The sequence below is a fragment of the Pavona decussata genome, unplaced genomic scaffold (genome assembly GCF_977016875.1).
Source record: "Pavona decussata unplaced genomic scaffold, jaPavDecu1.1 SCAFFOLD_16, whole genome shotgun sequence".
Taxonomy (NCBI): domain Eukaryota; kingdom Metazoa; phylum Cnidaria; class Anthozoa; order Scleractinia; family Agariciidae; genus Pavona; species Pavona decussata.
Window position 1 is genome coordinate 4,913,388 of NW_028145439.1, and position 14,113 is coordinate 4,927,500.

Below are 14,113 nucleotides of genomic sequence, written 5' to 3' on the forward strand. Positions count from 1 at the left end.
ACACGTACCCTCCTCCTCCCCCTCGGTGGCGTAGATCAATGCTCCCAGCAGTTTGTGTCAAAAGCGTTTGTTGTTGTTCCTCAGGCAGTCCGTGTCAGATCGTTTTTATCAGGCGCTTTATGCCAAACTCCTGGATCCGAGCTTAAAAGCCTCCTCTAAACAGGTGAGAACAGTTGGCCTCTGTTTTCAGTGATGTTGATAAGAGCCTCATTTTCCTTTGATGACTCAATGGAGTTCTACAGCAGTTGACGGGAATCTGAAGAAACTTACACTAAATGCCACCAGAAGCATACAACGAACTTGACCTCAACAAACTGCAATTTTCTTTCACAGCGCACTGATGACATTGCGATGCAGCTTTCCCTGAACACTCGCGCGAGGCTCACGCAATGGTCGCGGGTATCCATATCAGGAAGTAAATTCTAATTGGCTAATCTCACGCGCAAATGAAACCCAGCTTTGCGACATATCTAATCGCTTCGGGGTTATATGCTTCTGGTGCCACACATAACAACAACACTAATCTGCATACTTTCATGCAATCAAACATTTAATCCGAATTCGATCATAGCTGGGCAGCACCACAAAACTTTCTCAAAAACACTACATGCAGTAAAGTCTGATTGTAAAGCCGATCACACGAAAGCGTTCAGATTAATTAAAAGTTAAAAATAATTGTGCGGACCGCGTTGGTGGCACAGTCCTTCATCCGTCGTTCCAGTCAGTGTTTGTTTAACAGACTTGAATACATTTTGTACATAGTGTTCGCTGTTGTTGCTCCAAGAAATCCCTGGAAGGAATGCTATGTGCTTTCAAAATAAGGAGGGAGACATGTTCTGCTACATGCAGTCGTTTCGCTTTGTTGTGGTGATGCTTAACTCCTCTTTTATTTTTGTCATGGTTGTGTTTTAGGCTGTGTTCCTGAACGTTTTGTACAAGTCTTTGAAAACTGATCCGTCACTTCACCGCGTTAAGGTAATAAATAAAAGGTAAAAATCATCATCACTATCGGCATCAACAACACCACCACCACCACCACCACCATCATCATCATCATCATCATCATCATCATCATCATCTTGTTGTCACTTTTTTCCACCAATTACAGCCTCATCCACAAAAGGGAGGCGAAATTTAAAATAATTCATATACTTTGAATTCGTAATCAGTAGTCCAGTTCACTTTAATACGTTCCTGAGCGATCTTACAATGCAAATGTATAGAAGTGATCCAGTCACACTTGCGCACAGTGATGTAACATCCATTGAAGCACAAATATTCATCATTTCAATCTTTGTATGCCGTTCAAAATTGATTTTCGCGTTTTGTATTCTAAGCATGGTTTTTGAGAATAACCCATTTTACATTTGCGTGCTTAAGCCTGGGTTACACGTACAACGCAAGCATAAGCACAAGGATGTTTACACGTGCGATAAGCATAAGAATAAGGTGACATACGCAAGCGTAGAAGCATAAAAATTTGGCGCAATCGCGCGGCCGGTCTGCCCTTTTGGCGCGAGATTTGATTCCAAACATGGCGGAAAATGGCAACGCGTGAGTAACTGGAATGTACGCTGACAACTTGTTACAGTTTTTCAGTTTCCTTTCCTTGCTCTTGTGCTTATGCTTGCGTCGTCCCGGTTTACACGTACTACTTGCGTACGACGTAACTACGCAAGAACAAGCACAAGAGAATGGAAATCGTTCCATTCCCTTGTGCTTGTGCTTATGCTTGCGTCGTTGCGTCGTACGTGTAAACCGGAACCAAGCAAGCATAAACACAAGCGCAAGCACAAGGCGCTTATGCTTGCGTCGCACCGGTTTACACGTAGGTTTCTTGTGCTTATGCTTCTGCTTGCATCGTACGTAAACCAGGCTTTAGTGACATGAACTTTGAGTGGTAGCGAGGCTGGAGTCGAGGGTAATCTTTAATAGGGAATGCCAACGTCACAAAAAGTGGTTTATAGAAGGGTCCTCTAACTTTGTTTTGAAACAAACCCCACTGCTATTCATATGTAAATGTAAACTCGCTAGCTTAAGAACACGTGACTAACATAAAACTAGCAAGGTTTTTATCTAAGTCAACTCCAGCCTCGCTTCCACTCAAAGGCCAGGTCACTAAGCACGCAACTGTAAATGTTTCATGTTCACTGAAAAGTAAGATCCCTAGTGGACTTAAAACTTCGTTATCAAAGCGAGGCCTCGTTCTAGTCTGGAATGGTCGGCGTCTTTGCCTCTCGTTCAGGCAATGTCGAGTGTTATCTGTTATGTGCGTTTACGGCAAACGGCAAACGCCAGGCTGAAATTGCCCCTTTGATGGAAAACAATGAAGCTTTTTTGGTTTAAGCTTATCTCCACCCAGTCGGCGACAGCTATCGAGCAAACACCAAAAAGAGAGAAGTGAGTACGAGAAACACAAGCTTATGCATTTTAGAATAAACAGCGGCTTGACGTTTCCCGTTTGGCGTTAGCCGTAAACGCGAAGCTTAATCTCTCTATTATCACCAATTTTCATATACGCAGACCGAATTTGAACGTATCGATTATCATTTGCTTTCACTAAGTCTGAACTGTCATCAACTGTTTATATGTCCAACGTCTCACATGCGTCTGTGTTTGTTTTTCAGGCATTTGTAAAGCGCCTTCTACAAGTCTGCAGTTTTCAACAACCGGCTTTTATCTGTGGAACACTGTTTTTGATTTCTGAGGTATTCATGAGCCTTCTGCCTTTAATTTTCGTCCGTTAAGTTTCAGCAACCTCTCGCTCCCTGGGACTTGAAGAGAAGAAACCCTGGGAACGAGTTTGAAGTTTCAGAAGTTGTTTGTAGCGTTAAAACCCTTTTCTCTTCATGAAAAACAAAACAAAAAACAAAACAAAAACAAAATACATACAAACTAACAAAAAAAAAAAAAATTTGAATACAGCACAAACTCGCAAAGTAATGCCAGGGGGAAAGATTTTCCATTCTAGAAGTCGTTAATAATTTAAAAAGAAATTAGTACGTATTCTGATACAATGGGGCATATTATAACGTAGCTGTTTTGTCCTCGTCTGGCGTAACTTTCGTTCCGCATTCCCGCGGGAATGGTTTCCCAAGTGAAACAAAAACTGCGTTTCATCGCGACAGTTTCTCAGTCTTCGCGGTTCTATGTCTTATTTCAGCTGACAAAATTCAAGCCAGGAGTCAAAAGTCTGACACAACAACCTGAGGTATGTATTGTTCCATCTGTTAAAAATTAAAATTAAATTTTAATCTTTCACCCGCAGTTCAAGTTTATGTTTCGTATTCATTCGTTTCATCTGTGCTGAACTCAGACGTCTCAAGCGTCATATTTCCTCTTGGCTTTTGCATCAGTCAACATCTTTAGTAACCGACGAGACATGGTTTCGATTCCTACTTGGGAGAACATGTTTTGTCTTTTTGTTGAAAGTCATCAGATCTTGCACAAGGTTACTGTGGAATATTCATTCATTTGTATTCTCTGTCTTGACGATATGTTAGGGATAAACAAAATGTTTACATGTTTTTTAGTTTCCCGGATTGTTTTTTAATTCGTGAATTGCGCACCCATCCAAGTCGTGACCCTACATCTTCGCTAGCTGATCGGACTGATGCGGTCACATTCATCTTGATTATCAATATCATAATCGATTGCTGTCACGCAATCTTTCCTCGCGACCTAAATACTTACGCATAAAAGTGGGCAGATTTGAAACCAATAACCAAAATTTGCCGCGTAAGTATTAACGATGGACGAAACAACAACAACAACAACAACAACAACAACAAAAAGACAAAAAAAAAAAAGAGCCGTTTCAAGAATTTGCAACGAGGTGTAGTACTTCTGATTGATTACCTACAAAAGCAAACAAATAAATATTCCGGCCCGCTAAACAGCCAACCTGCATTCACGAGTTGGCTCATAGAGCCCTTTGATTGAGTCTTTACAAAGTGATATTAGAACAAGCTAACACAGATTGATCTTTTCTTTCTTCCTTTTCTCTTTCCTTTTTTTGTTTTTGTTTTGCTGAATCTTCAAGTCGCAGAATGTTTTAGCAAATTGAATCTTATCGCCTGAATTTACAAGCAGCTGCTTGCTTGTTATTCCAAATTCCTAGATGGTTTCATTTCGTTCTCCAGACAGCATCGTTCTTCCTCCAAAAACGGAAGGATTTGTTAATTTCCCATGTGTCAAAACTTTAAGGTGAAATGTCTGAAACGATTTAGGCCCTCCGAATAAATATTCATCGATATTGAAGCATTGCTGAGATGCTTCTGTCGTGCAGTCGATGGTTGTTTTGGCTGGTTTGAAGAATTAATTTCGACGTCGAAATAAACTGCCAAAGTTAATTATTTATTTATTAGCAAATGGATAAGGAGTTTAGTTTCTAAAGAAATTGTGGTGCTACGTGTGCTGCTGATAACTAAGGCAAATTGAAACGATTTAGGCCCTTCGAATAAATATTCACCGATATTGAAGCATTGGTGAGGTGCTTCTGTCGTGCAATCGATGATTGTTTTCGCTGGTTTGAAGAACTAACTTCGACGTCGAAATGAACTGCCAAAATTAATTATTTATTTATTAGCAAATGGATAAGGGTTTAGTTTCTAAAGAGATTCGAGTGTTGACGTTTCGAGCGTCAGCCCTTCGTTAGGGCAAATCTCTTTACTCTATTGATAAACCAAACTTTCATTTATTTGTAAAGCAAATAATCTAAAAAAAGAGCAAGGCTGATTTCACGGTCAGGGAAGTATATTTTCCAATATTTCGAAAGGTACGGCCTTTCTTCTTCAGGGTATGTTTGAGACTGACCCTGTGGCAAGATACGTTACAATTTTAAACAGTTACAATAGATACCTGAAAAAAGGCTAAAGTTACATAAACAAAAACGTTACAATTTGAAATTTGAAAATACAACTGGTTATTTGTTAGCTCGACCCGAATACATATTAGGTCCGACATGCGAGGAGTTCGAAACGTTTCAGTCGTTTAAGATTTTCCTTTCAATTCTGTTGGAGGCTTTGTTGAAAGCGGAAGCTGAATATTAATCTGTTTACACAACTTTATGTTTCGTTCCTGTTTCAGAAAATTAAAAGAAGCGTCTAAAGCTGGCTAAATATCAAAATTTAATTCTATATTTGTTTTTCTTCACGCTTACTCAAAAACACACTACAAGGATACACTACAACTTTTGCATTCATTCATTTTTACCGTTCACGTTGAAACTCTGTTAGAGATTTCTGTTTCCTTAACTTGAAGGCTGGGTATTTGGGTTTCATCTCTATCAAGAAATTATTTTTTCTTAGAAAAAGCGACAGATTGTTTCCTAAGCTTCCGCTTGTTTAAATAATCTCGAGTTACATATTTCAAAGGGAGATGCCTGATTGGATGTCGCCTTGCACTAAAATCTCTGTTAGAGATTTCTGTTTCTTTGAGGGCTGGGTATTTGTGTTTCACCTCTATCAAGAAATTATGTTTTCTTAGGAAAAGCGACAGATTTTTTCCTAAGCTTCAGCTTGTTTAAACATTCTCGAGTTACATATTTCAAAGGGAGATGCCTGATTGGATGTCGCCTTGCAGTGAAAGATCGCTGACGGGTTTCGTAATCTGCTCAAAAATCAGTATGCAACGAAACGAAAATTTTATTGCTTTTGTTTATATCTAGTTCCTTCAGCGGTACGCGTGTAGAGCTTTTTTAAGTCGACTTCAGTTCATGTTCCAGAAACGCCGTCGTTTATTTGTAAAAGTTGTCTTCGTTTAGTACCGCAGAGTATCCATCAAGTAAACAGGAAATAACCTACACTGGCCAGAGACTGATTTTTGCCGGACAAGTCATGAAACGGATGATGGCTGCTACTCTGGTGTTTTTGTGGTTGTGCGGCCGTCTTATCGTTCATTTGAAAGCCGAAAGAGCTTTTAAGTCGGGAGACATTATTCTCGGAGCGCTGAACGTGTTGCACACCAAAGATTCAAAGGATGACTGCGCAGAGTTCTTTCCCATTGGGGTCGGCCACACGGAAGCCATGATGTTTGCGATCGAGCAAATCAACAACCACCCATCTATTCTTCCTAACGTTACTCTTGGTTACGATATTCGTGACTACTGCGAAACTATCTCCATTGCTGTGGAACAGACTTATGAGTTCGTGCGAGACAGGGATTTGGATCGCTTATGCAAAAACAAGAGTTCGTATTCCAGTATTGCAAATGAAACGTCGTGCTGTAACGACTTAGCGAAGAGTTTTGGCGGCGATATTTCTGCGCCTATAACCGCTATTATCGGACCGTATGATTCCGCAACCGCCGTTCAAATTGGAAGCCTTCTCAACGTGGCGAATGTTCCCATAATAAGCTTCGCTGCGACGAGCGATGAATTGAGCTCCGAGCGGTATAGGTACTTTCTCAGAACTGTTCCTCCGGACCGCCAACAGGTACGAGTACAGGCAGACCTGTTTGAGCGCTTCAACTGGAATTATGTCGGTACAGTGGCTCTTGATGATTCGTACGGCCGATTCGGAGTGTCTGCACTCGAGAACGAAGCCCATCAACGAAAGACGTTTTGCATCGCCTTCACCGAGTTCATTCCCCGGCTCGGCGCCGCTGAGAAAATACCTCTTATTGTTTCTCGAATCAAACAACGGAGCGATGTTCAAGTGATTGTCGTGTGGGTGTTCGGAGGGTACGCGAAGCTTTTCTTCAAGGAAGCTTACAATCAAAGCTTAGGACATCGGGCGTGGATTCTCGGTGACGCAACCACAACAGAGGGCAGCGGAACGATGCTAGACGTGTCCTTGAGCCTCTTAGACGGCGCCCTCGGCCTTCAACCGCAAGACTACAAAGACGAAGCGTTGTTCGAACATCTTATATCTTTGACCCCAAACAAAACGCGTTCAGGACGTAATCCTTGGTGGAAGGAGTTCTGGAAAAAATATCGGAATTGTTCGCTTGACTTCTCCAATGAAACAAATCCAAAGTGTTTAGATGTCCCGTTGTCACCTCAGGAAGCCGAAAAACTGCTTGATCCTTATCTAGTCTACATGACAGATGCTCTGCTTTCGGCGGCACACGCGTTGGACAAGATGTACAAGTGCGTTGATAAGGAGGGACTACTCACAAGGGGAGCATGTCCAAAGACAAAGCCGTCAGTGAAAGGAAGGGATGTGCTGTTGTACTTACGAAATGTCAGCTTCCAAGGAAAGACCGGAGTCGTCGAGTTTGACGAGCACGGGGATCCCAAGGATTCGTCATTTCAAATCGTGAACGTTCAGATGCGCGAAAGAGGCTTGAAAACCAACATTATAGTGGGAACTTGGAACAGCGAGGACCAGCAAAGACTGAGGTTGAACGATTCCTCCATCAAGTGGCCGAACGGTACGGTTCATCCGAATGTTCCCGTTTCGGTTTGCAGCCAGATATGCCCTCCGGGAACTCGCAAGGAAGTAACTGCTCCGTGTTGCTGGAAGTGCGTGGAGTGTCCTGGAGGTACAGTCAGCAAAGAACCTGGATCCACCAATTGTACAGGGTGCTCTGAGAAACATAAACCGAATGACGAGAAGACGGAATGCGTTCCATTGCCGGTGAAAAACCTTCAAATGAGAGACGCGGCTGGTGTTTTCCTGGCTTGCGTGACAGCGGTAGGAATTTGCGTGACCGGGGCAGCGTTGGGTGTGTTCATAAAGTACCGCGAGACTGCAATCGTTAAAGCCTCAAACAGGCAGCTTAGTTTTCTCCTTTTAGTGACAATTTTCTACAATTTTGTTCTGGCGTTGTTAAGTGTTGCCGAGCCCACGGATTTCATTTGTCGCGTCACGCAATTCTTCCGATTTGTTATTTACACAACGTTTGTGTCAATCCTGTGGCTGAAATCCGTCCGAATTTTCGTCCTGTTTCAAGTGGATCATACCGATATGCCGGTACAAAGCTACATTTCTAAATTCAGGTACCAAGTCGCCCTAGTTGCCCTTGTCAACAGCGTAGACCTAGTTCTGTTAACTGCCTGGTTCGCTGCCGATCCGCCTTTCAGAAGCGAAAAGATTCAGCCAACGCGATATATCTTCTTCATCTGCGAGCCCAACGGATCAACTGTCGGTAATGCTCTTTACCTCTTGTTGTGTTCTTACGTTCTGCTGCTCTCGCTGTTGTCCTCGTTTTATGCCTTCAAAGTGCGAAAACTGCCAGATAATTTCAACGAAGCGCGGTTCATTGGATTTTCGCTTTACATTATCCTGCTTTCCTCGATTTGTTACTATTCCGTGGAATTTTCCGTTCAAGCTGGCTGGTATGTAGCGGTTATTGCCTGCACAACGACACTGGTAGATTCGTTTGGTCTGCTCGGCTGCATGTTTGCGCCGAAAATTTACAACATCTTGTTCCATCCGGAGAGAAACACGAAAGCCGCGACCAGGTCGCAGCTTGCAGCCTACGTCTGGCAGAACACACAGCTTCAGAATGTCATGCACACCAACACACCTGTTGCTAGTGTCACTAACGAAAGGGTCAATTGAAACACGCGGCTCAGACAAAAATTGCAGCGCGCTTGTTGATCCGTACGCGATTCTTTCAATTGAGGGGCTTGGTGGAGGATATTTAGCCCGGCTTGGAAATCCATAATGCTCTAAATAAGTAGTTGAATTTTCAACAGAGTTGAGATTTGACAGCTGACTTTTCAAGCGCTAGCTTGAATCGATGGATTCACCTCTCGAATCTCTCTACGGTGACCAAATTGATAAACCAAATGTTCGTTTCCACCTCCCCCCCCCCCCCCCCCTTTCCCACCGATGCAGCAGCACAGTTTCTTTAGAAACTAACCGCTCTCTTCAACTAAGACACATTTTGGCATACGGAGTTACTTTAATATCGAATTTCGTTTCTTTTACGACACTCTTTCTATAGCAAGTTGAGCTAAGTTGGAGAAATTTGGATTTTTAAGGCCTAATCGGTCCCTTACACCCGTTTTCGATTAAGTCCTCATTTGTAGACAATGGTGTTAAATGATTTAAATTTTCGAAAGGCCTTCTAAATATCAGGAAAATCAACTGCATTGGGGCCGATAGATATTGATATGAAAACGTAGGCTACAGTGTTCTGTTTAAACGCTCTCTATTGTAATGTAGCGGATGTTTCATTATTAGTCTTTTAACCCCTAATATCAAATAAAAAATTCATCCTGTGTTGTCCCTATACTTTTCTTTTAAAAGTAATGGAGAGAAGTTATTAAAATATCAAGAAAATTTACCTTGGGTGATCTTAATTCTCATGACCTCAGGGGTTGAATAAGCATTGATATTACAAGGAGAAATTTGATGCTGATCACTGTTAGGGCTTTAAAAATATGCCTATTTTATCAACAGCTCAACTTTAGAGCTGAAAAGAAGCTGAGACAGACGAATGGCGTGATTTTCAAATTCTGCTTGATCGGCAAACTTGTGTAGTCATTTTAAAAAGTATCTTTACTGTCCGGATTTTTAAAGAACCCGGGAGAGGACGCTTTCCAAATACTAAACCGAACTGCAATAGTTGTTTAAATATGTATGATACATCTTTTGAATTCTAGTTTAACAGGAGTAATGTTTTCATTAGAGACTGAAATGAAAACCGTCTTAAAGGGGCAGTGTCACTTATTTTTAGTGTCACTTTGACTAGCCGAAGAACGTATCTGTATGGATGTAAAAATAATGGTTCAGTTTTATTAACAACAACCCTACCAGTGTACATAAACTAGTATCATTCCGGATCTTTATCTGCGGATGGCTAGGATGGAAATGGATTGGAACTTGAAAAATTGGCCAATTTTTTCAAGTACTTCCTATGTATCTTGGAAAAATAGCTAAAAAGTGTTTATCGTTTATTCTTACTCGGAGAAATCGTTTCATATCTTCTTTCTCGGTGCTGTAAGAGCAATTTCATGTTAGAAAAGAGGTTCTTAGTCAAGTATTTGAGCACTTTTGACCAATTCACAGCAAAATCTTCCTGACAGTGCGCCTTTAAACTGGAAAGATTAACCCTCTCAAGACAGGAAGATTGTCTAATAAGAATCCGAGGAACTGAAGGACAAGTTTCCGGTCTCATATTTGCCTTAATCAAGTCTCAGACGGAAACCGTCCAAACATTTACCCTGAGTAAATCACTGGTCTCGTTTAATTCGAAGAATCTTCGACGAGACACAACAGAAGGCCGTGGCCGATTTTCTCTCCGTGATCTTGACACGACAAACGGCCGTCGAACACGCGCGTCGGGTGGGAAATTCGTTTCAACCAATCAGAATAGGCCATTTCCGAGTTGCTTCGAACCTCATTATGAAAGTGAGGCTAAGTACAAAGCTTTTCGTATGAGAATTAGTTTTGTTTGCATATGAATGAAAACTAATTTTTATGTGAAAATGTTTGCACTTAGCCACGCTTTCCTAAGAAGGTTCAAAGCAACTCGGAAATGGCCTATTACAACCCAAATCTGGGTAAGGTAAACTTTATTTTGCGAGGGTGGCCCATTCAGCAACGAGGCTGATATCCAGAAGGGCCCTGGACTAAAAATTTAACAATTAAAAATACAAGACATCGTAATGATTTAAAAATACAGAATAGAATTTAACAATACAAGACGTAAATTTAAAGATACAAGCAATAATTTAAAAAGTATAAAATATAAACAAGCATGCAATAATTTGTAAGAACCTAGAGTCCATAAAATTTAAAAATTGTAGGTATCAATTGAAGCTTTGAAAGAAGAAAGTGGCTCGGCGTTTTGAATACTACGGGGTAAGAGGTTAAAAAGAGCTGAACCCGAATATTCATCCATCAAACCCATCAAAGGTGGTACGGGACATCAGGACGGTTACCCTTCCTTCGTTTCAAAGTTTTTGCATCGTCAATTCAGTATATTAGTGGTGTTTTAAGACACTTTTACCGTCGTTACTTTTATCATAAGACAGCGTTCTGTCAGATGGAATTTGTCTGAGACGAGTTTCTCGTCTTTTAGTATGAATTTTACTTTGTTACCGAATATTTGAAGTGTCAATATTAATGCTGGAGTCAATTGACAGAGGTATTCATGCTCAGTTATTTCCCTTTAGGTTTATATATTTGTGTGTGTCTCGACTGTACGTGCAAGAAAGCGAAAAGGTTGAATCCGCCTGAAAAACTACCCCCAAATCTAGTGTGACTTGCACCTCACCACTCCCCACCCCTCTCGTTGCTCGTAAATGCTAAGACAGGAATACTCTAACAACGTTGTTTTATAATAGTTGCTTAAAGCTACAGAAACTAGGGCTTACCCTAACTGGTGGGCTACCGATGATCAAGTGCGGTTTTACCAACCTAATGCAGCATGGATTTGCCTTTGATTCGCGAATAAAACTGAACTGAAATTTTGTTTTAACTTAGGACGACGATGATGAAGAACACTTCGTGGACATTCCCTCGGACGAGGAAAATGATTCTGACAAGAACAATAACACGACGAGTAAAGACTTGCCATCCCCAACAGATGACCAGCAGGGAGGCCATGTTGACACACCGAAGGACCCCACTGCAGGGGCTAAGCTGAAAGGGGCTGAGAAAAAACAAAAGTATCAGCCCCACCAGAGAAATCCCTTGTTTAGCGGGGCAGAAAACTCCTGCTTGTGGGAACTAAACAGACTGTCGAGACATTATCATCCGTCGGTGTCCCTATTTGCGTCTACTCTTATGAAGGTGAGCGTCATACCCTTTTTGCTTTCGGCCATTGTTGAATGAGAGGCAGCAGAGTGCGATTTCTCGCGCGAGAAATCGGGTAATGCGCCGTGTAATGAGCATCGAATTCCGCGTGGCGGACGGTGTGAGTGCGTTCTTGTATTGGAAAACAAGACCCTATCGCAGTTTAGCTCAAAGCTAAGAAATTCCTTTCCTCATGGATGTCCAATCTCAGTGTGATTCCTTGCATGTATTTCTAGACCAATTTCACTGATTACGGGCAATTTGACAACAAGCAATCTCGACCGATTTGTCTTGGTCGACGTCAATCCTCCAGGAAAAATCCACGCAACGCTCGATGACAACTTTTGAGAGGAGTTATGACTGAGATGGGGCTTTTATCAGGGCTGGAATCTCGTATCTTTGTCAACGTTTGTCTACACTAAACCGAGGATGTGCGTGAAGAATGGAAAAATGTGAAACAGTATAACTATGCCACGAACTGACAAAATATATCTATCATTTAATTCACCAGGTTTAAAACATATCGCCATTCAAATCCTAGCAGTATGCAGGATGTTTGTCCCATGAACCTAGTTTAAAGGCCTTAGGTTCGACTCCTGCCTTTGGGAAAACACGGATTTCCTTTTTCCGAGTATGCCTGTGTTATTGACTGTAAAAAAAAATCTGTCAATTATCTGAAAGTTTCTGCGTATGCTATAGGAAATCCTAATGTTTTTTACGTTCTTCTTGGCGATCATGTTTGACTGATATTTGTTAAATTCTATGAAACTGCAAATCGCTCCAAAATACCCGTCTTCGGTCTGGTGGTATTCCTTGGTAATTTTTGTTCCCATAGTTGCCAATGAAGAAATAAACTGCGTGACAAAGATTTAAGCTATAAGATATATAAACCCAACAAGTTAACAAGACGAACAAGTCGAGTTTTAACCTTGGTTGTGGTTGCCTTGTTTAGGGTGGTGACATTGAATATAAAGGAGACCCATTACAAGACTTCACGCTTATGAGGTACAATGTTATTTTGTTGCTAGAATACGAACATTCGCGCTTTCTGCTGAGAGACAGTCGAGCGAGGAGAACGCGAGAACACATCCGTGGAAATTATTGTCTGGCGCGCGGTAACAGGATGCGCAAGTGAGAGTAGAGAAAAACAAAGGTATCTTTTTCCGTCTTTCTACTTGCATGTCGCGTTCCCACGCAGCCGGCGATTTTTACACACGCGCGAGAGTTCTTTTCTTTCCACTGTCCTTGATCAGAAAGCTAAGCTGCTCAGTTGTAATGAATGTTTTTTCCCGTTAGGTTTGAGACGTTAGTAACCTTGATCTTTAAGCCCCAATATCAACATTCATATTCTCCCCAGAGTTCTCCATATATTAGATGGGAGAATTTAAAAATTGAAAAACTCTTTGGCGATCATTTCGTTTACGTTCATGTCCTGAATGCCGGTTTGGAAAGCAGTGTTACTATATGCACAGTTGAACCCCGCTTTATTGACACCCGCTTAATACAGTTAAGACGTGTCTACCCTGATCTCTGGATTCCATAACTTATAACCACAAATCTCCAGTGTATACCATATACATATTTATTTATTTATTTATTTATTTATTTATTTACTTATTTACTTACTTCATAAAGTAATCACTTCATCCCTTAGTATTTTATACTCCCTCATTTCTTTTAGTCTCTTTAATATATTGTATATCTTCTTCTTGTCTTACTCTGCCCGCTTCGATTAGCTTTCGCTACCCGCTGTCCAGTGTATTGGTAAAGGAAGTTGCATTTCTCTGTATTTAAACGTTTGATGTTTTTATAAATTTAATGTACAGTTAATGGTGAAAATAAATAAAGATAAGATAAACAGACACTCGTTATTATGGACAGTTCTTGGTCCTACCGCATACATTTTCCTTAAAATTAAGCCGCTTAATAAGGACACTCCGTAATACGGACACTTTTTCTGGTCCCAATGGTGTCCATAGTAACGGGGTTTAACGGCTCCATTATGGGTAAGAGTATGGGTATCCTGCCTCGATTGACCGACACGCCTCCATTGCTCGGATAGGGCTGTTATCTATTTCTTGTTGCATCTAACTTTTTACTCTTCCCTTATTTCAGGTTTCTGGACAGATTTGTGTATAAAAATCCTAAGAAAACGGAAAGAGGTATCTAGTACTACTGAATACTTGGCGTTATTACAAGTTGAATCCCGTTTTTTCTGGTTTTCCATGTTTCTAACTGGTATAAGTTTTGTTTTTCTTCAGATCACGGAGGTTCAATAATGCAGCCGAAAACGTCATCAACTCGACTGACCGAAGAGCCTGGTAAGCGATATTAAAGGGCGGGAAAATGACTTGGTCGCAGTCTCCTCGTAGGCCTGTCATATTGCCAGTGGTAGTATCCAACCGACTGTCATAACCTCC

At 41.3% G+C, this 14,113-nt stretch overlaps 2 protein-coding genes across 2 annotated transcripts in view; both read left to right on the forward strand.

The window, feature by feature from the left end:
- Positions 1–14,113, forward strand: part of LOC146487501 (CCAAT/enhancer-binding protein zeta-like) — a 36,533-nt gene that overhangs the window by 15,738 nt on the left and 6,682 nt on the right. The window contains exons 18-25 of the mRNA XM_085087826.1: positions 85–163; positions 913–975; positions 2,628–2,708; positions 3,164–3,211; positions 11,382–11,690; positions 12,646–12,698; positions 13,809–13,855; positions 13,955–14,014. Of these exons, the coding sequence (XP_084943952.1) occupies positions 85–163; positions 913–975; positions 2,628–2,708; positions 3,164–3,211; positions 11,382–11,690; positions 12,646–12,698; positions 13,809–13,855; positions 13,955–14,014 (740 nt within the window). The remainder of the gene's footprint in view (positions 1–84; positions 164–912; positions 976–2,627; positions 2,709–3,163; positions 3,212–11,381; positions 11,691–12,645; positions 12,699–13,808; positions 13,856–13,954; positions 14,015–14,113) is intronic.
- LOC146487502 (extracellular calcium-sensing receptor-like) lies at positions 4,960–9,234 on the forward strand. Its single transcript, XM_085087850.1, has 2 exons — positions 4,960–5,679; positions 5,765–9,234. The coding sequence occupies exon 2, from the start codon at positions 5,838–5,840 to the stop codon at positions 8,505–8,507; it is 2,670 nt and encodes an 889-aa protein (XP_084943976.1). The 5' UTR covers positions 4,960–5,679; positions 5,765–5,837; the 3' UTR covers positions 8,508–9,234.